The 21,185-nt window shown below is 38.6% G+C and overlaps 1 protein-coding gene across 12 annotated transcripts in view; it reads left to right on the plus strand.

Annotated features, from left to right (window-relative positions):
• LOC143722639 (band 4.1-like protein 1) overlaps positions 1-21,185 on the plus strand; it is a 59,677-nt gene that overhangs the window by 33,059 nt on the left and 5,433 nt on the right. The window contains exons 4-17 of one of the 12 annotated variants that reach the window (XM_077214052.1): positions 1,846-1,950; positions 5,672-5,714; positions 5,806-5,881; positions 8,304-8,522; positions 9,263-9,350; positions 9,947-10,111; positions 11,152-11,249; positions 11,963-12,138; positions 13,753-13,949; positions 14,462-14,500; positions 15,916-15,951; positions 16,732-16,881; positions 19,939-19,989; positions 20,606-20,995. In XM_077214052.1, the coding sequence (XP_077070167.1) occupies positions 1,846-1,950; positions 5,672-5,714; positions 5,806-5,881; positions 8,304-8,522; positions 9,263-9,350; positions 9,947-10,111; positions 11,152-11,249; positions 11,963-12,138; positions 13,753-13,949; positions 14,462-14,500; positions 15,916-15,951; positions 16,732-16,881; positions 19,939-19,989; positions 20,606-20,995 (1,833 nt within the window). Of the gene's footprint in view, positions 1-1,845; positions 1,951-5,671; positions 5,715-5,805; positions 5,882-8,303; positions 8,523-9,262; positions 9,351-9,946; positions 10,112-11,151; positions 11,250-11,962; positions 12,139-13,752; positions 13,950-14,461; positions 14,501-15,915; positions 15,952-16,731; positions 16,882-17,484; positions 18,730-19,938; positions 19,990-20,605; positions 20,996-21,185 lie in introns of all 12 variants that reach the window. The other 11 variants (XM_077214054.1, XM_077214056.1, XM_077214050.1 and 8 more) reach the window with 11 other exon arrangements.

The raw sequence follows: 21,185 nt of genomic DNA on the forward strand, positions 1-21,185 counted from the left end.
ACACACACACATAAAACCTCACCACTTCTGTTGCCATGGAAACAGCTGCGCTGTATCTCTGTCGCCGCGGGAAACGGGCTCCCTGGGCGCCGAGTGCTTAGTGTTTCTTTAGAAAGGCAAAGCCAGAGCTGGTGTCTCAAGCGAGTTGCATATGCCACTCTTTTGTGCAGAATGACTGGGTGTGGTCAAAAAGGCACACAGATGCTTAGCTACGACTGAAGAGAAATCTTATCATTCTTGACTGTCTGTAATCTAATTATATTTATATTATATTTACATATATATTTGCCTAGCTATTTATATTAAGTTAGATGTGTAAGGGAGTGCATTAAAACGCTTTAAATCAGACAAAAAGAAAAGTAGTAAAGATTTTTCTGAATGAATTATAACATTTATTTGAAAGAATTATCATGAGAAAGAGAGAGAGTGTGTGTCTGTCAGAGGCGGCCTTTGCAATTCAAAGGCCCTTTTCAAAGAAACAGCCGGATGCCCTACCTTCCTCCAGAAAAAAAGGCAAAAACATTGTATGCAATGCGACTGCAATTACTTTATCTCTCTTATATTTACAATGTTATCTCGTATTTTGCTCTTATTAGTCTATTTATAAATGCATTCTATCTCTTTAACCAGAGCTATCACAGACAGCAACATAGTGTCGGCCCAGATCGACCGGAAAAAAAAACAGCATTCAATCTTCGTCCCTCAGTCCCTCAGCTATAATTAAATGACACTAAAACAGCCAGTAGGTGGAAGCAAATCATTGTCTTACCGAGTTAGCCATTGAATCATTTAGTCAAACGATTCGTTTAAAACGGCTGCAGTAGTGACTGAGTGAGTCGTTGGGTCAGTCATTAGAACGATTCGTTCAAAAATGTGGATTCATTCAGTAGTGAAACTGAACCCGTGTTGCTTAGAGAAACACAATGGCTGTACTGTTTGAACTATTTCAAGTTAAACAGGTGAAACATAGCAAAGTCTGCAATTGGTGTGTGTGTGTGTGTGAGGTACATGCAGTTTTGTTTATTAACCGCTGGAGTGAAAAAGTTACATGGTGTACCTTTTAATATAACAGCGAATAAACTGACTGGAACTACTTGTGCATTAAATGGTTTGAACGCACACATTCAAGTCAATCAGAATTGAGATTGACATACCATTCAGACATACCATGGTATAAATAAGTATATTCAACATTATCTGCGTACTTGCATTATACCTGACATAAAGCAATATATTCTAGATATAGTAAATCTCAACTGCTTGATTGCTTCTATCCTCAGAAAATGTAAACTATATTATCGCCCAGCTCTAATCTGCTTAAATACGACTTGTGAAAGCATTAACATGTTAAGATTAATTATAATATTAAACTTTAACACTATGATTTTCCGTAACAATGTGTATTGTGAAAAATGCTATACAAATAAATTTAACTTGAGTTGATTGACATGCTACATTCACCTTATCATTGACCAATCAAATGGACAGAAACTAACCGGGTAATTTACTTTCTACTTATTAGTATAAATCTCTTATTCACAGCATATTTGGTGACTTTCAGGCTCTTATTACAAACATCGTGGTTAATCAGCGTTTTAATATGAACCTGGCTAGATAGTATGATGTGGAATTGTGTCCTTAAAATCTAAAAATCACCTTAAGGTTACATGAGAGAAATCCAGGTACCATCATTTACTCAAGGAAAGGTTACTTTGTCCCAGTAAAGAGACTAGCAATGCTCCCGACTTTATCGTAGAAAATACCCCCTTCCGATTTGAATCAAACACTAAATCAATCCCTTTTCTCTTGTGCCCTTTCTCTGTTCTTCTTCATCTCTGTGTAAAGAAGCTCTGCAAAGGACAAGTGTTACTGGATGCGGTATGTGAACATCTCAACCTCTTGGAGAAGGACTACTTCGGTCTATCATTCAGTGACACGGAGAGCCAAAAGGTCAGAGTTACATCCTCTCATTGTACTAATACAAAGTTCTGTCATGAAACTCTAGATGGCGCAGGCTAATCGGTTCTTAACTCAATCTGCTTGAAATCACATCATTCCTTGTAGGGCGTAGCTGATTGGTTCCTGTTGTATTAGTAGCCAATAAGCTCGCTGCTCTACCTTCAAATGCTTGTTCAGCATTTGCTGTAGCAGTTGCAGCTTGTTTTCAGAAACCCTCCACCTTCCCCAGCTCCACTTGTATAGATCTGCCATGGGTAAATCATGTACGCTATATCGTAAAGCAGAAGCATATCTTGCTCACAGCAGCGTGTTGTGTATGTATTGGCAGTAGCAAGTCTCGTACTTGTTTTGCAGCAGCAGCGTAGCAGATCTATTCCCCCAAGACCAAATAAATCAACATTGTCATATAAATTACAATGAATGCCAAACACTCTGAGTTGACAGGACAGAATTTCTCTTATATAATTGCTGTAACTTAACAGAACACATACTGATGACACTTTCTTTTTTGTTATTCTTATTTTAACAGTCCTATTAATGGTAATGCTATAGATTAATTTATTGATTGTTTATTTGATTAACTTGATTGTTAACTTGTATTAAAATGCAAACATCCAAAGCAATCTTATGCTTTTCCTCATTTGTAACTAGACAGCAGGGTATGTTGACCAATATGCATGATCTCGTTCTAACAAGAGCATCCATATATTTTATATTCCCACTACCTCCATGACCTCTTTATTTAAAAATAGGGCATTACTGGTGTTGTCGTGCACATACATGGGTTGAGGTGATGTGGTTATTAGGGGGCTCTGAGAGTCCTTGTGACTGAGACTGTTTATGGCAAGCCGTTTTAACATTTAATCATTTAAACCTACTAGTCTCTATTTTCATGCTACTTGTACTTATTTTTTAGTTACTATTATCTATTCCATTAAGTACTAGTACTTATTCATTAGCTACTAGTGCTTATTCTTTAGGCACTAGTACCTTTTTAAAGATACTAGTACTTATTATTAGATACTAGTACTTGTTCATTAGATACTAGTAGGGGTGGAACGGTACACAGAAGTCACGGTTCAGTTCATACCTCGGTTCAGACATCACGGTTTGGTACGAGTTCGGTACAATGGAGGGAAAAGCAAAACAAAAATGAAGAAGGCAATTATTTTTATTTTATTATTTTTTACACCCAGTTATTGCGTCTAAATTAGTTGCTTACATTAACAAAATGAGCCAACAATAGGAGACATAAGCCCTTTAAATAAAAATAAATGGCCAATGTTTTATAAAAAGGTTCACAAAACTAAATAAAAAATGTTTAGAAAATATGTAAGATAACGTTAATTTAGTTGTAGGTTATGTTCTCATATCCATTTTTTTCTAGTCTGGTTTACTGCTTTACACGATTCTTTAGTAGTGTGGTTTGAGTGTCCTAAAGTGTTAGTAGAGTACTAAAGTACTAAAATAAACATTCAAGAGTGTACCTTACTTCTCACCGCTGATTCCTGATGGTTTAGAGGACAATTACACCGAGTCGCACACTGTCGTTTCAAAGAATAGTACACCGACGAGCGCGAAGTATAAATGCCTCGTCCATTTGGGAAGGCGTGCGCGCGGTCAGCGGAGGCTTGCGCTGCGGAGGCAGGCTAAAGTAAACAAACCTAGCAGGGCAACAGATTAGGTGTCCCTAAAGGACCCGCGTATCTAACAGTAGTACCACATTACATTAATTAATTTGCACGCAAGTTTTATTTGTTTGTATACCTTGTATTCATCCGTGTTAATTCATGCACCGAACCGTGACGCCCGTACCGATTCGGTTCAATACGAATACATGTACCGTTCCACCCCTGGATACTAGTACCTATTAAATAGATACTAGTGCTTATTCATTAGATACTAGTACTTATTTCGATAGTGTAGTAACTATTCTTTTGTTACTAGTAGGCCTAACTAATATAAATTTTTGCCATTGACTTCTATGGGGATCTGTCATTCAGATATCAACTATTCAGTTCAGACTAGTATGTATTCCAAATGTGACTAGTGTATATATATATATATTCGATACTAGTATTTATTCAATAAATACTAGTACTAAGTCATTAGATACTAGTACCTATTAAATAGATACTAGTACTTACTCATTAGATACTAGTATACTAGTACCTATTAATTAGATACTAGTACTTATTAATTAGCTACTAGTACTTATTCAATAGATACTAGTATCTAATGACTTAGTACTAGTATTTATTGAATACATACTAGTATCGAATATATACATATGTACTAGTCACAATTGGAATACATACTAGTCTGAACTGAATAGTTGATATCTGAATGACAGATCCCCATAGAAGTCAATGGCATTTATTTGACACTAGTATCTTTTGTAATTGTTACTAGTAACTATTCTTATCTTACTAGTCACAACTGCTTTTTTACCAGTCTTATGTTATGACTAGTCAGAACGGCCACTGTAGAGTTCAATTAAAAATCTTACCAGTAAAATAAAAAAAATCTTAAACAATAAATACTAGTATCTAATATATATATACAGTATGTACTAGACACAATTGGAATACATACTAGTCAGAACTGAATAGTTGATATCTGAATGACAGATCCCCATAGAAGTCAATGGCAAAAAATGTAATTTGTTACTAGTAAAAAAAGAATAGTTACTAGTCACTATCGAAATAAGTAATAGTATCTAATGAATAAGTACTCTTATCTATTTTATAGGTACTACTATCTAATGAATAAGTACTAGTATCTAATAATAAGTACTAGTGTCTTTAAAAAGGTACTAGTACATAAAGAATAAGCACTAGTATCTAATGAATAAGTACTAGTACTTAATGGAATAGAGCATGAAAATAGAGACTAGTAGGTTTAAAGTATTAAATGTTAAAACGGCTTGCCATAGACCGTTAGGGGCAGGATTTGATTGACTGAAATGTTCTTGAGGAACTCCCCAGTCTTAGTTTAGCCATAATGACCCTGCCTGCACTGCCACGGCTATCCCAGTCTAGTTCCACTTAGCTCTTTTTCCCAGTTGAGACTCTTGAGCCTGCTGCTGTGATCTGCAGGGATTGTTCCCAGGCCAACAAAATGATCACATTGTAGTTTGAATGATTTCTGTTTGCAAGCCACATGTATCAAGCATGGGAAGCGAGACCTGTGGAGAGTGCAAGGTTTTTCAAAGAAAAGTGTAAAGGCAGGAACAGAAATTGGCCACTTTTCATATGTAATGTAGAAGATTTATGTTACAGTATGAAGACATTTGCGGGCCGGGTGGGCAGATAAAAATAACCAGGCTTTTAGTGGAAAAATCTTTAAGTAGTTTCTGAGACAATTTCTCTCCCGCTTTTGTATTTTACATATATCAGTGGTCATTTAGGAACATTGATACTGTGAGATGTGAATAAGGCAGTTTTCATCTCCTCTGGACCGAGATGAGCTGGCATTAAATGTTTTCGTGTGTCACCAGGCTTAGGGTGACCTTACTGGAGTGCGGTGCGCCGGAGATGACATTTATCTACTCTTTTAGTGCTCCTGTGGCTGTAGAATATTAATGCGCTGACCATTTTACAGAATATGTATGAGGTGATTGCTCCTGCCGTGGAGGAGACTGTGCTGAAACTGCTGCATTTTCTTATCAGTGTGACCTGCTTGATAGAGGAATTTTTGTTCTCTCTTTCAGAATTGGCTAGATCCTTCGAAAGAAATCAAGAAACAAATTCGTGGTAAGTGTAGGAAAATAAGATACAATGTGCTCTGTAACCTTGGTTGCCCGAATCTGATGATGAATGTGAGTTTGTGTCTGATTGTTTTTAGTGGGTCCCTGGCATTTCTCCTTTGCTGTCAAATTCTATCCTCCCGATCCGTCTCAGCTGATTGAAGACATCACACGGTGAGTGTAAACATGTTCAAGCTGACGTGTCATTTCTGTGGCAAAAATAAAGACCGTCTTTAAAAATGTTTGCCGAACACTGCCACTGTCTGGTATTGGTCCGCAAAACAGATTATCCCACCCTAAATTCAGGTCATTGGACAGACTATTTGACTACTATTTTCCACACATTGGATATTCTATTTGAGGAAATGGACCCACATTAACCTGAGATTGGAGAAAATGTTAAATTAAAATTAAATTAAATTGCTTTAAAAGATTTTTATTATCTTTATTTTTTTTATTTAATTATTATTAATTTAATTATTAAAATACACAATTCAAATAGTCCTACCTTCTTTCCTCCAACGCTGGCTCTGACTCCACCCATTCGAAGAACATAGACGCGCAATCATGCACGAGCGAAAACTCAGATGCGCGAGAGATTGTAATGACGATTTACTACCAATCATGGAACCGGCTTTACTGACGAGATGCGCATGCGTCACAAGCTTTGAGTATGCGCACGAAGGGGGTCACGCGCCCTGGGGGGCGGGTTGTGTGGTACAACCGTTTGATAGACGAACTTACCGTTTAAAGGGTAACTAAACCCCTGGTCAAAGCCTGACACCACCCACTGGCAATATTTGAAAAATGCTGGAAAAGTGGGCAGACTCCAGCGGAGATAGAGGGGACGAACCGAGGGCGGGGCTGAGCGTGCACCTGAGACCCGCAGTGACAGCTGCTGTCAAACTAGCTAAAATGGAGTGCCGCAAGTAGCTTTGCAACAGAGCGGTCATTTGAAGTTGAGAACTTTTCTCCCCCACCCCACCTTCACCTGAAGTGGAGGAGGGTGAATTGTCTGTGGACACCAGCTCAAACTGCGGTCTTAACTCCCGCATCGCGATCGGCATCCGATTATTCTTATATTCAGTCATTTTGAGGTAATTTTTTTCCAGGATTATTATTACTATTACGTTCATTATATTTTGCTGCTATGTAAAAAAAAAAATCAGCAAATCGCGCTGGCGCGTTTGTCGACACCAGAGGATTAACTTTAGCCTAATAAGAAGGAATATAAATTGTGATTAAAAATATATGCTCACTCACATCATGACGCCGCTGCGGTGGTGGAGTTCATGCAGGAAGAGGTATGAAGAGCAGCGTTTGGCAGCACGAGCTGTGTGGAGAAGCCCATTTCCTCCTCCATTGCGTTGGAGAAGCAATCCCACGTAAAATGCAGGTTGCACACTGGAGCAATAGGCGAGATTAACTACCTAGGCTACACGAAATAATCTAAATAACTATATAAATGCTATGCTAACTAGATGCTAATATATATCTATCCTGATCGTTTTCAATACGATCGTACTTCCAACTCCTGACTCGCTACAGTAGTTTTGACGGAACCAGATGCTTTTATACCAGGGGCTGCCAAGGGCGTGGTGAGCTCGCACCAAGGGCGTGACAGAGTGACGTCAGAGAGTATTCTGCGTCAGAGAGTACCCCTACTGCAGGAGTTTTCTGTTTAACCTGAAGAGGGCAGCACTCAGACGTTTTTACACCATATATTTGAAAATTAAAACACTTTATAGCCAAATGTCAAAAAATGTACTCGAATCAATGAACAGCATTTATGAAGCTCCATTCTTACAGATAATTAACTAAAAAAAGTTATTTTAGTGTTTAGTTACCCTTTAATGATTCTAGGTGGTCTTGGAAATGATTGGCTGGAGTTTTTCGAGTCCTGCCCGTTCCACAGATTATTAAATTGCTTAATTTTCATTTCAGTGCTTCTAACTCAGTGGCTGTAAGTGGGTTAGGAATAGGATTTCAAATAATTTTGAAAAAATGGACAAAAAAGAGAATCACATACCCCACCTTTAATTTACTATTAATATTTTGAATTCGTTTTTATTTTATCTTTTCTCTTATCAATAATTTTTTTTAGGTTTTTTGTACATATGTCTATGCAGTTTATTATTTTTTTTCATTTCTAGTATTAGTTCTTTTAGTACATCAAGCTAAACTAAATGAAAATGAGAACTTTTGTCTAGACAAAATAAATTAAGTTTAATATAGTAAGTTCATATTTGTATTAATTATTTATTAATATTTTTTAGTTAATGTTTATTGTATTTCAAGTAACGAAAAGTAATGTTTTTGTTAATAGACTTCCAAGACTAATTCAATTGAAATACTTAGCATTTATGTTATACAAAATGTAGTACTACATGTTAGATCAAGCTACATGCACAGCCACGTAATGCATAACAATCCATTGTGTATTTTTAAGTCTTTTATCTATATGTTTATTCTTGTATCTTTAACGTATGATATACATAAAATATATAAAGGCAAATTACCTCTCATAATGTAATTTAAACCGAATTGAATAACTTTTGTTGTGATTTGATCGTTGTGTGTGTGTTCGCATGGACAGGTATTACCTGTGTTTGCAGCTGAGGGAGGACATACTGTCAGGTCGTTTGCCCTGCTCGTTCGTCACTCACGCTCTGCTGGGTTCGTACGCCGTTCAGGCTGAGCTGGGAGACTATGACCCAGAGGAACACGGGCCAGACTACATCAGCGAGTTTCGCTTCGCCCCCAATCAGACCCGTGAGCTGGAGGAGAGGGTGATGGAGCTGCACCGCACCTACAGGTGAGAAGAGCTGGCCTGCATAGGGAGCAGTCGTTTCCAGGGCTGTCAATTCATTTTAGTCATATTAATTACGTGATATGCTGATTAATTAATTTGAATAATCCCAATTGATCAAATTTATCTGTGTTTGCTGAGAAAGTCCCCCTAATGAAGATAACCTAAAGACATTGCGTTATTACGGAAGATGATTAAAGCATTGACTAGACTTTAGAATCTTAATAAATTAATATATTGTTTTATATGTTGTCAGTTTGTCCAAGATAGGTGTGGGCTCACAAAATATAAAGTATCGAATTTAAACGGTTTAAAAAATAACTGGTAACACTTTATTGAATTGAATTGAATTGAATTGAATAATTACACGCATCTAACCTTAACCACACCCTAATCCTATAGTAAGTACATGTAGTTCATTATTACTACTCAGTACTTAAAAGTATAATTACACAGACATTTAAAAATATAGTGTAACCAAATTCCCTATTAAATAATTTCATTACAAATCAGGATGCATAAATAATTGCCCACATTTTTATCACTTAAGAATCATAATAATAATTAATATACACTAAATAATAAACACTAAATTAACAGATTCAATTAAAATGAAAGCTGTAATTACAGATACTGATAGCAAGAAGCACTAGCAATTACATAGCTAAAATATGCAGCAACATATAAGTGACATTTGTTCTTATACATCTTCTTATGAAATTCTCAAAATGATGACCTGTGCCCAGGGGCATGAGTCCTGCAGAGGCTGAGATCAACTTCCTGGAGAACGCCAAGAAACTTTCCATGTATGGCGTTGATCTCCATCATGCTAAGGTATGATGCTGTGATTTATGAAATGGTACTGTTTGAATAGAAGTGTCCGTGTTGTACATGGTACATTATAAACTGTATATTTGGTGCATAGATGATTCTAGTTCCCGTTCGGGGGGCTGAATAGAACAACGAGTAAAGAAAGTGATTTACTAGCCTAACATATGAAACACACACTGGGCCAGAAAAGGCAATTGTAGTAGTTATATTACCAAGTGACATACGAATTTGCATCAAAATACTTTGAATTTTGAGTGGACACGCCCTTTGCAAGTTGGAAGATGTCAGAAAGAGATTTTGTTAGGCTTATCTTCTTTCAAAAGCCATGAGAAAACACAATTTATTTTGCCATCCCAACTCTGCATGATTAAATGGTTATTTGTATTTACATTTTTTTTTTGATTTACCAATGTTTTCTCCTGCGGCCCACAATCCTATTAGAACAGACCTATGATCCAATTTTGCAATTTTACAGGCTCAGATCTCATAGGATGAAATCCTACAATAACCCCTTGGTGTGTCATTGACAGTCTGAAACTGAAATGTGCCTGAAAAGCTAATCATCTAAATTTGTTTTTCTGTGTTTATGCGTTTTAAAGGACTCTGAAGGCATTGACATCATGCTGGGAGTGTGTGCCAGTGGACTCTTGATCTATAGAGACCGACTGCGTATCAACCGATTCGCCTGGCCCAAGATCCTCAAAATATCCTACAAGAGAAGCAACTTCTACATCAAAATCCGACCTGGAGAGGTAGAGAAAAAGGTCTTTTGAGATTTTCCAGGTTTTTATTGTTAGATTGCACTCGTAGATGCATGTTCAAGCATTAGCTAGATAAGGATGCCGTACTAAGACTGTGGGTGAAGAAATGCTGTGGGCGAGAAAATGGGCGGATAATCTGCATGATGTGGTTTTATTAGAAAAGAATGGGATGTTTTTCGAGTATTTGAAATCACTATTCAGGCTTTCAAATTACACAGTGCTCTGAAGACTGATTTGGGTGTTCTTACAACGCTTCGCACAAAAGAAATAAAATATTTCTTAAGCACATTTCTAATTAGGCCACCTAAAAAATGTCTTTAATTACTGTAGGTCTCAACAGACACTACTTATATTGTTTGAGGTTCTGCTCTTTAGGGTTTGCTAGCTTGCTGAGTGTGGAAAGGATGAGGGTTTTAAAACATTAGGCTGAGCTGTGAATTTTTTTGCCTAGTGGGCACAGAGACAGAGAGAGAAGCAGAAAATGAGAAGAGATGAGGTTAGGAGAGAATTTAATGCGGAGAGAGGAAAGAAAGAAGGCAAAATAAGTTGCAGAGGTCTTTATTAAGTGTTAAGGATTCTGCAGTGTGCTTTTACAGGGTTATTTTCTTTGATTTTCCTCACACAATGGGATTCTTGGCTCTGTCTATCACAAAAGCATGGTATTTCTTTGACTCTGCACGTTATGTGCGAGGGTCAGATATGAATGCTCGACAATATCTCAAAGCCTTTATTCAAGATGCTTCACTGTTCAGCATCTAATCGGCATAACAGGCTCCATTCTGTGGACCTTGATCTTTTAGATATTAATATTTACCCTCATTCTTATGCTGTTTCTCTGCAGAATTCTTTAGAAATTCTGGTTACGTTCTGTTTGGATAAATAAAGTCATGGAGAATTTGCCGTGTCGGTTGATCTGAGCTTTAGCAGCACACAGATTTTACACCTCGTCAATTCTCCTGTCAAGTAACACGTTACAACTCTGCTTTCCCTTCACACCCCCCACTTCCTCCCCTTCACATGCCAACACTCCCCTGCACTCCCAGTACGAGCAGTTTGAGAGCACCATTGGCTTCAAGCTTCCCAACCACCGTGCTTCTAAGCGCTTGTGGAAGGTCTGCATTGAACACCACACATTTTTCAGGTAGGCGCTCACTGTTCTATAACCATTGCCACAACACTGGGCACAGTCTTTTTTTTTTTTGTGAGAATGCAGGTGTTGGGTCTTGTTTTGTTTCTTTGTACCTTGATTGACAGAGTTGGAGTCTCCGCTTAAACATGACCTTGGCCTATAGGCCATGACACACCTAAATGACATCAAAGAACTAGGGGTTACGAAAGCCGACTGTGTGATCGCCTCACGATATGGGTCAAAAAAGTTGGGGTTGAACAGAAAAAGAAACCGAAACTAGGACTGTGGGTAAAAAAACTGTAAAAAAAGCGGTGCTTGCTTACCATTCTAAATATAAATCATGTTGAACACTTCATTCCAGACGGCCATGTCATTATGAACATTTTTGCGTATCGGAATGCTCAGGGAAAATCCTATCCAAACCAAAAGCCATCAGAGATTGATTCAACATGCTTAATCGGCCAAAAAAAGCCACTGGGTCCGACGTCTGAAAAAAAGTTTTTAATTAAGAACTTAATTCTTAGACCAACATATCCTAGTATGGATCTGGGGATGTAATATTGGTCTTGTAGTGTTTGGTCTTGACTCCAGCTCTGTTCATTGACGGCATTAAAAGTGCTGACAGGCCTGACTTGGGCTTATACACTTGTTAAATGATTAATCCACTCTCCTTCTGTCATGTTAAATTTTTTCCTCTAACATTGTTTTTGGTATTTCTCTTATAGGTTGGTCTCTCCTGAGCCTCCCCCTAAAGGTTTTCTTGTGATTGGCTCGAAGTTCCGCTACAGTGGGCGGACCCAAGCCCAGACTCGCCAGGCCAGTGCTTTGATTGACAGGCCAGCTCCTCAATTCGAACGATCAATTAGTAGGAGGTATCTGCTGTCCCGCAGCATAGATGGAGGTAAGTATTTCTCTGATACCATGATCATCACAAAATGCATTAATTGCCCAAATCGTACTTGAATTTGTACCTCAAGTTTTGACCTTTCATTTAGTCTACAAATGTTTTACCCATTAAGTGAAAATGATATCCACCTACTGAAAGCTTTCACATTCTCCTGCTCAAAACACTCTTTTTTTATTATTAATGCTTGTAAAGTGGATCTGTTTTTAGACATAACTACAGTGAGGTCTGACAGTCTGACATCACTAAGTAAAAAAAGTTAAAGATTTGATACAGACCTTTCAATACAAATGATAAAAATAACAGTTTTTGAGCACCCACGGGAAACCACAAAATATTCTCCATTAATTTTAACCAGTAAAAAAAAAGGATTGCAGCTTTCAGACATGATTTTCTCATTTTATAGTTATTTGAGGCTGTTTCTATGGCTTTATTTCTCAAATATACAGTCATAGCCCTGCTCTTGCTCAGATAATACGTGCGCACGCTCAAACTTTGTGCACTCGTGAATCTCTACTTGCTCTTTCTCTAGAATCGTCTTCTCTCCTGGATTTAATGTTGTCAGAAGCTTTCAACCACTAGACTTTCATGATTGACTGATGAAATAACACAGCGTACCTTTAAATTGTAAAGAAATTATGGATTTAGGCTTACTTATGTTTCATGAGATTGCGTTTTCATACTGATTTTAGTCAGCCAGTTCTCTAGTTATTTTATTAGTTAGTTATTTTTGAGTTAAGTGCTTATTGTAAATAGGTATTTATTGAATTATTGTATTTAGTGAACTGCTACTGATCATCAGATATCAGCGAGAGTCAGTGAGAGCGCTTTTGTTTGGTTGGTAATGTATTTGCAGTCCATGCGTTTCTCTTCACAAGACAACTTTTGTGTAATGAATTCATCAAGCACACCATTAAATGGAAAAAAGGACAGTAGCGTACTCTTGAAAAACTAAGTAGGCTATAATTAATAACTGAGTAATGAGAATATTAAAATGTTTTATGGGGTATTTGTTGCATATGTGTAATTAGCCCAGTCATCATTTGCTAATGGAAATGTGTTTTATATTTGGTTGGATTGCACGTGTGTGTATGGAGCAGAAACATAAATAAGCGCCTGTGGTTGGAGTGAAGCATTGAATAGGTTGGTTTCACGTGACGTCACGCTGCTGCATCGCGAGAGCGCGAAAATTCAGATGGAGGGCAGGAAGTGAAATAGCTGAGGATCTGCCATCAATGTTTTGTGTAGTTTACGGCTGCTCCAATCGTTCTAATCGAGAAAAGGGAAAGGGTTTTTATAAAGTACTTGAAACCCAGCTATTGGCATGATCCCCATGCAGATATTGCTTGTGCTCAAGTTCGTCACATGAGTTGACCCCTGTTTTTCAAAAGAAAGCTGCCTGGTCTGAAACTGACTTCTGTGTGAGCTTCTGTGACTTTGTTGTGATCACATATTTTGGACCCTACTCTATATTTGTGAGGTCATCTACTTGAGGCTTTCCTTTTAGATTTGTGGAGGGGGCTGTGGAGGAACAGGCTTCTAGAAAGTGAGATGTCTACCTCTACTTGAGTTTCTTACCCTACATGCTTTATTTCTTTGTATCTCTTTCAGAGTCAGCTTTAGGGGACACTATGGACCGACTCTCCCAGCACACCTGTAGCGAGCCTGTGCCTAGTCTTCCCAGAGATGAGCTGGACCAGGACTACCTGGAGCCCAGTCTGGATCAGGACCTGGACCAAGATCATGAACAAGCTGAAGATCAGCGACTAGAGAGTGACTCCACTCCCTCTAAGACTATGGAACTCAAGGTTCTGTGCACACAACCGTATTTAGTGTCAGCTTCTTCATTTAGTTGTGTTTTTCCCTTCTCTAATAAGTTACTAAAGTATTCTGTGAGAAAGAAGCAGTTTTAAGTTCATATTGTCTCTGCATTATGGGTGGCAATATGTAAATATTCTTCCTAGTAGATTCAAAAAACTACTGTAGTTTCAAGAATTCCAATCACATTAAGTTAAACTAACACTTCCCTTGCTGTCCCTTCTTATTAAAAGTCTTCCACTCCGACACCTTTTCCTACCTTTGGCTTTCTTCTCTCCCCCTGACTTAATCTTAAATATATTTTTATGCCTGCCTGTTTTGTTAACAATGCTTTTGAATTTAACTTTCCAACCTCTCTACAAATCTGCCTGAACACTCACCTTCTTCTCCCTTTTTGCTAATTTCCTCAGTCTAATTCAGATTTCGCACTGTTGTCCCTGCTTCTAACACTTCACTGCTGTCCTCTAACTATCGCTTCTCTCTCGCTTCTTCTCGCGAACAGAGGGAGGAGTCAGGCTCTCCTGTAGACTCTAAGACGGAGGTATTTTTAGCGTGATTTATCTATCTGTGTGTCTAATTGTCTGTCTGTCATTGTCTCAATTGCACTTTAAATCTACATACACACTGCTAGCATGGCTTTAGAGTGCCTTGAAAAAATGGCAACGTGATTGCTGTGTTAGCCACAAGGCAGATCATGTAGTTTTCCAGCCTTCGTGGCTTTTCTTGAGAACCGGATGAAACCATTGTTCATAGCTGGATCATCTTGGTATAATGCTTATTTTTCAACTATTTAAAGGAGAACTGTGATGGACAATATACTTTGATTGTCGTTGTTCTTTTTTCCTACTTAAAGTCAATATGAAATCGCTGCTGATTCTGTATTTCCTTAATACACATTCCTGGTCTTATTGCGTGCGATTCAACAGGGCACGTTATCTAAAAAAGAAATCTGTCAAATTTGAATAACTTCACTTGCCTCTGAAATTACTTTCGTTTTGCCACCAGGCTATTCTAGCAGAGACAACAATAGTAACTGATCACCAAATAGCAATTTAGGCATTGTTTTAGGCTGCTATTGTACAGAATGCAGCCTTTATAAAATCTTCCCAGACACAAATTTAGTGTCTGCCCAGATCCGGGCCACATCTGGTACATGTGGATTCAACGCATACCAGATGTGGGCCGGATCTGGGCCGACACTATGTTGCTGTCTGGGTTACCAATAGTTAATGCAACAATTTAATGCCAGTTAACATTAATAATAATAATAAAATGTATGTTATTATAATGGTCCAAAACACTACCATATATAGTGTAGGCCTACAGTATATACAACTGTTTGTGTTTTAGAATGGCCTGCTTTCCATTTTGCATTTACAGTTTTCATTAATCGGAGTATCACAGTACTCTCTCTTTTTTTGGTAAGGAGGAGCTCAGGGAACTTTCTCCAGAAACCAAGCTTATGTTTTGCTATACTTCCAGATTAGTCTAGTCTTAGCACTTACTTGTAGAGTTGACTTAGACTATTTGCAGAACAGTTCATGTTTTGATTTGTGCTGGAGAGGTTTTGTAGAGATTAGGGATGTCATTGGTGTATCCATGCTCACAGATAATTTCCAGTACATGCCAGTCTGCTCCTCATAAGAGATGAACAATGAAAATAAAGATCAGGAAGTTTGTGTGTCACTGAACTTGATGCCATTGTTGCTCAATGTTATGTGACTAAGACACTGAATCTGAAACACTGAATCTGAGGCAGTGGCACAACCGCTTTCACTCTCTGTACTTCCATGGCTAATATCGATGTCTGTATGAGAGTTCCTCTCTTTGTTTGGCTGCCTGCTTTATGAATTCAACCATGCTATGCCTCTCTGTCTCCACTACCTCACTTTGCCTCTTCCTCCGTACCTTGGCTTGCACCAACATAACCTTTTCCCCACCACCCCTTTATCCCAGTCGGACCAGGACTTGGCCCCACGTCCTAAACAGGAGGTACTGTTTCTCATCGATCAACTGCCTGAGCATTCACTCTCTGTAATTGTCTTCTAGTGGAAGTAACAGAAAACTGAGCCAAGATGGCAGTCCATCTGACATCTGTTATGTACACCAGCATGTTTCATGTTTTATGTGCTGCTTTGTTGTCTTAAATGTTGAGGAAAAGATGTAGTGATTATTTTTGGCATAAAGAAAAGGGCTCAGACTATTTAGACAGGGGTTCAATTTGTCATTATTTTTAGGCATCACAATGCCCAGACCGCAACATAGTATCGGCCCAGATCCGGCCCATGTCTGGTACGTGTTGAATCCACATGTACCAGATGTGGTCCGGATCTGGGCCGTCACTATGTTTGGTTGATTACTATGCACAGTATTTTAGAGTGTTAGAGTAAAATGTTTTGTCTAAAATATTCTCTTGAAAAAAGGAATAATGTATGAAAAAAGGAATAATGTACAATCTAAAGCGATCAAACTGATACCTTTATTCATATTACTTGATGCACTTCAGTGGCATTTCATATAGGTTTATTAGAGTTTTCTATTATTTCAACATACATTTAAAACTGGGAGGCTAATTCATTTGTTATAAGAACAGAACTACATTTAAGATTATCATGAGCAAATGCCTGATTTTTGCATTTGCGTACTTACTGTATGGACCCACTATGTTAGATTAACATTTTTGAACCACTGTGCAGGTCTCCAGAAAGCCTTCACTTAAGTAATTGCTGGAGGTAAGTGGTTCAACCGATTGACCTGTTTGTTTTATATCAGTTCCTGGATAAACCAGAAGATGTGTTGCAAAAACATCAAGCCAGCATCAATGAGCTGAAAAGAGCGCTGAGAGAGCCCAACAGCAAACTGGTCCACAGAGAGAAACGTCTCTCTGGAGCTTCATCCGGTAGCACTCCGGAGAAAAAATCTGTGAGTAAATAGAACCTGCAAGGGATTGTATTGTGGGGTGACTTTTTTAAAAGAAAAATGCAAAAAAAATAATACTCATACTGCCTTAAGATTCCTGATGAGGATTATTCAGATTTATGTCAGTACCAGTCTCGGATTTAGTTCCAAATGCTTGATTCGTTATTCATGCACTCTTTCTCATGTGACTAATCTCTCTTTAAGTGGATGCTGTTGAACCATTTCATGTCATGCCTCTGGTCAAGTGCTAGCAGCAATATTGAACTTTAATAGAATCTGGCTGGAGTGGTTTATTTTAACACAGCATGAACGCATTTTCTCTAATTAGTCTTATAAAGACAATGATATTGCTTGATAATAAAAGCAAATTACTTATGTACATAAGTGTCTACCTTTTGTTTAACTTTAAAACATCCATACAACATTTTACATATAATTTGATAACATGAATTTTCCCTCCTCAGATCAAAAATTGTTGTCTTGTCTTATCTTGCATCATAAGTTTTTGTCTGATTCATATTGCAAAGATATGCACTATACAAGTTATAGTAGAGGGAGTGTTGGGATTGACAGGCCATTGAAACTCTTCACTCTATTGATATATAGGCCTCAGAGGAGTCCCTATTGATTGAGAAGCAAGATGGTTGTCAAAGAGACCTGCCCCTCAGTAAAAAAGACGAAAAGAGCAGGAGTCCTAGAGTAGCTTCTTTAGCCACTGGATTCAACAGAGAGACAGAAGACAGAATGAGAGAAAAAAACATCCCTACACACAGTGAAATGAGAGAAAAACAAAGTGTAGGAAAAAGGACCTCAACAGAAACCATCTTATCACCAGAGAAACCCCTGAGAAATCGTGCTAAAAGCCCTGCTTTAAGGTACAACCATTTCCAGGGCGCCAGTTCATTGGAGGAGAGAGCATATGATAATGGGCACCCGCAGGACAGATCTTTGTCAGAGAATGTCATTCATACAAATGGATGCGATGAATATGCAAAAGAGAGACTCTGGGGCGATAAAAAGTACATGGGGTTAACCAATAGAGAAGACGAGACCACGAATAAAGTCTTAGCAAGGTATGTAGAGAGAAGTTTTGGAGAGGCTTCTCCCAATGCAAACATAGACAAATATATGAGAGATCGATATAATGAAAGCCGATGGGAGAGACAATCCTGTGAAAAAGAATCAGAGAACACCAGAGCTACATTACAAAGGCAAATGTCTAAACCAGATCCTAAAGGTAATGGCTCAACAATCCAGAGACACGATTCTACTGCAAGCGACACATCACAGTCTGAGGTGAAACGAATCGTTCCGCTGAAGCCTGAGAGGTCGAAGAAGTTAAAAGGCAATAAAGGACCCAAGCTGCAAGGACAACCAAGTGAGAAGAGCATTTCGGGATCATTTGAAGAAAGTGAAGGGACCAACTCTAAGGAAGAGCAAGTTGGGTTCGATAATGCCCTGGATGGCTTGTTGCAGCCCAGAAATTCTGCAGCTTTAGAAAGCACTGGAACTTTTTCCAAGCAAGACTGGATGAGTAATTGTCACATTAGGGAAGTAAGAGAATATTGCCGGCAGTCTGTCCAAAACAGGCCCCAATTAAGAGATCTCAAGAACAGTGCAGACCACAAACTTAGTATCGAACAAGATCAGTTTCTTTTTGAAGATCCATTGTTTATGTTTGACTTTCCAACCAATTCAGCATTTCCAGCCTATGACCAGATTCCCCCTTTATACCCACCTGTAAAATCCCAGTGGGCAAGAGATACACGTACCAAACCAATCACCAAAAGCGATTCTGGCAACAGTCTTCACAAGTGCTCCACCATGGAATCTTCCAAGAGGAAACCAGTGGTAACAACTGCTTGATAATCTGCTTGTCACTCACAGGAACTAAAGCATCGCATGAAACGGCACATCCATATCTGTAGTTTTGTATAATGCACATGTCGGTAAAACATAAGAAACCTGTTTCTGAGGAGAGATGAGTAGAATAATCTTTTTTTGTCTAATCTTACTATTGGCTGATAGAAGTATGAGGTACTATAACCGCTGTCTGATTGGATGAGGATGTGCCACTTTCTTTTCCTCTCCTTCCTCTGCACAGCTCGAAATCTGCTTGCGCATTTGAGAAACACTTAGGATCTTCCACATAATCTCCATTGCTTAAGCTTCAGGCTTCCGTTCCACTAACTTTCCACCTGATATGCGGTCTTTCCTTCCAACATTCTTTCTCTGGTTCCCTCTTACCAGGCATGTAGGGAATGGTTGTTGCAAGGAATTAAAGGCCTGTGCACCATACTGTTATGCTAAAGTGCCATTTTTGCAAACAAAAGGGCTTCTGCAAGACTTTCAAAAATGGCCATGGTACTGTTCATGAGAAGGGCTCTGAAAGTTGATTTAACAAGGAATGGTTTTAGCTGTTGTTTAGAAGATAATATACCCAGCTTCATTCTTATGATTTTGTGATTTTGCATTTGTTCTTTGACTTGGCTGGGAAATAAATTGTTCGTTTTTTTTTAACAAACTGCAGGGAACCTTGATGGCTTTTTCTTTTTTTTACGCAAAAACTCACTGAGCAGCATTTTCCATAGACAACTGTTGTTGTCAAAGCAGATGCTAACTTATTTCACTAAACATTGAAACTGAAAGAAATTAAATAAAGAAAAAGTGCTGATGTAACATTGTCCTGGCAGTAGAAAGACTTTGTCCTTGAAGAGCCTGACGAATAACCTTGCAAAACTGCTCTTTGGGTATCATGATGTTTACTATAGATATATTGGTTTGATTGATTAAAAGGCTTTTTAGTGGCACTTAGTGCAAAATTGCATCCAGCTGCCATAATATATTTTAACTTTCAATTGTTGTGGTGCAATGTGCTATACACTGTAGTTCACACTGTAAAGACTTCTCATTTGTATCTGTGTCAGTCAATGTATTCGATCAGTTATATAAATGTCTAGTTGTTGGTTCAGGGCCTAGTCTGGGCTCCTTCCCTGTTATCTCAAATTTCAGTGCACTAACTTTGCATTGCTCTTCCTATTATTTCATCTCACATTCCAGGAGCCCCTTCCCACTCCAGCAATTCATGCGGAGCCTCAGGAGGAAGCCCAGGTGCCTCATTTTTCCACTCATCCCCTGCTACCTCCTTGCTAAAAATCTTGCAACATCTTTGGCTTTCACATTTATGTATACATAAGCACTACAATTTGCCTTCTGTCTTTTGCTTTAATCATCACAGCATGATTGCATGATCCAAACCATCCTACACAACAGTCCTACACAGAAATGTAATTTAATGCATCCACCACATGCATTGATTCATTGGCACTCTTCAGCAAGTCCTAGGCTTGCAATACTTAGCATGAATTTAACAGGAAGTCATGAAAAATGCCTATAAAATATCCTACAGAGGAATATTAAATGACAAACAAATACAGATGTGCAGCATTCTACGCTAGGGTGAAAATTTTCTATCAGCATATTATAGTCTCGGTTTTTCCTCAGAGACATGTAACACTCCTGACATTTCAGCTAGTCTTTTGAGTTGAAGTAACCCCTGCATCCCTACTAGACTCGTTAACCATCAGTCACCACAATGTTGTCTCATTCTTGTCATGTGAAGACGATGTAACATCCATTATATTGCCTTGTTTTACCTGTCAGTCGACATTTGCTCTTGTAGCACAGCTGGTTCCTTGCACCAAGATCTCTTTTTGTGCTTCTTCAGAGAGAGCCCTGGGAGAGACGCTTGGGATCAGTATCAGAAGATGACCCTGACCCAGACACTCTGTACCTGAAGGAGACTCACCTGGGCATTGAGCGCAAATGCTCGAGTATCACCGTTAGCTCAACATCCAGCCTGGAGGCTGAGGTGGACTTCACTGTGCTCATGGACTTCCAAACGGGTATGGAGGAATTTTCCAGAGGCATGACCGAGCTGGGGGAGAAAGACTTCTCAGCTGAGTTTGGCCTCTCTGACCGTCCCACTCATCCAGCCTTTATACTGGGAGCAGATCCTATCTACCTTCCCGAGGAGGAACATGTAGAAGTTCAGAGGCCTGTAGAGATACCAAAGCCCGTTGTAGAACAGAAGCCACTGGAGGAACGTAAACCGGAGGTAGACAAGCATCCTTTCTCTTTTAGCAAAGTTGCTGGCTCACCCAATCACTGGTTAGTGTAAATCTAAAAATGTGCTGATGAATGCAATCACGTCCCATTTTTTTTCTCGCGTTCTACAGGGCATCAAAGCAAAGCATGAAATTGCATTGGAATTTGAATTGTTGATTGATGCTAATTCCATTCCATTT

This window comes from Siphateles boraxobius, unplaced genomic scaffold (assembly GCF_051911475.1).
Source record: "Siphateles boraxobius isolate OS27281-9 unplaced genomic scaffold, OSU_SipBor_1 68, whole genome shotgun sequence".
NCBI lineage: Eukaryota > Metazoa > Chordata > Actinopteri > Cypriniformes > Leuciscidae > Siphateles > Siphateles boraxobius.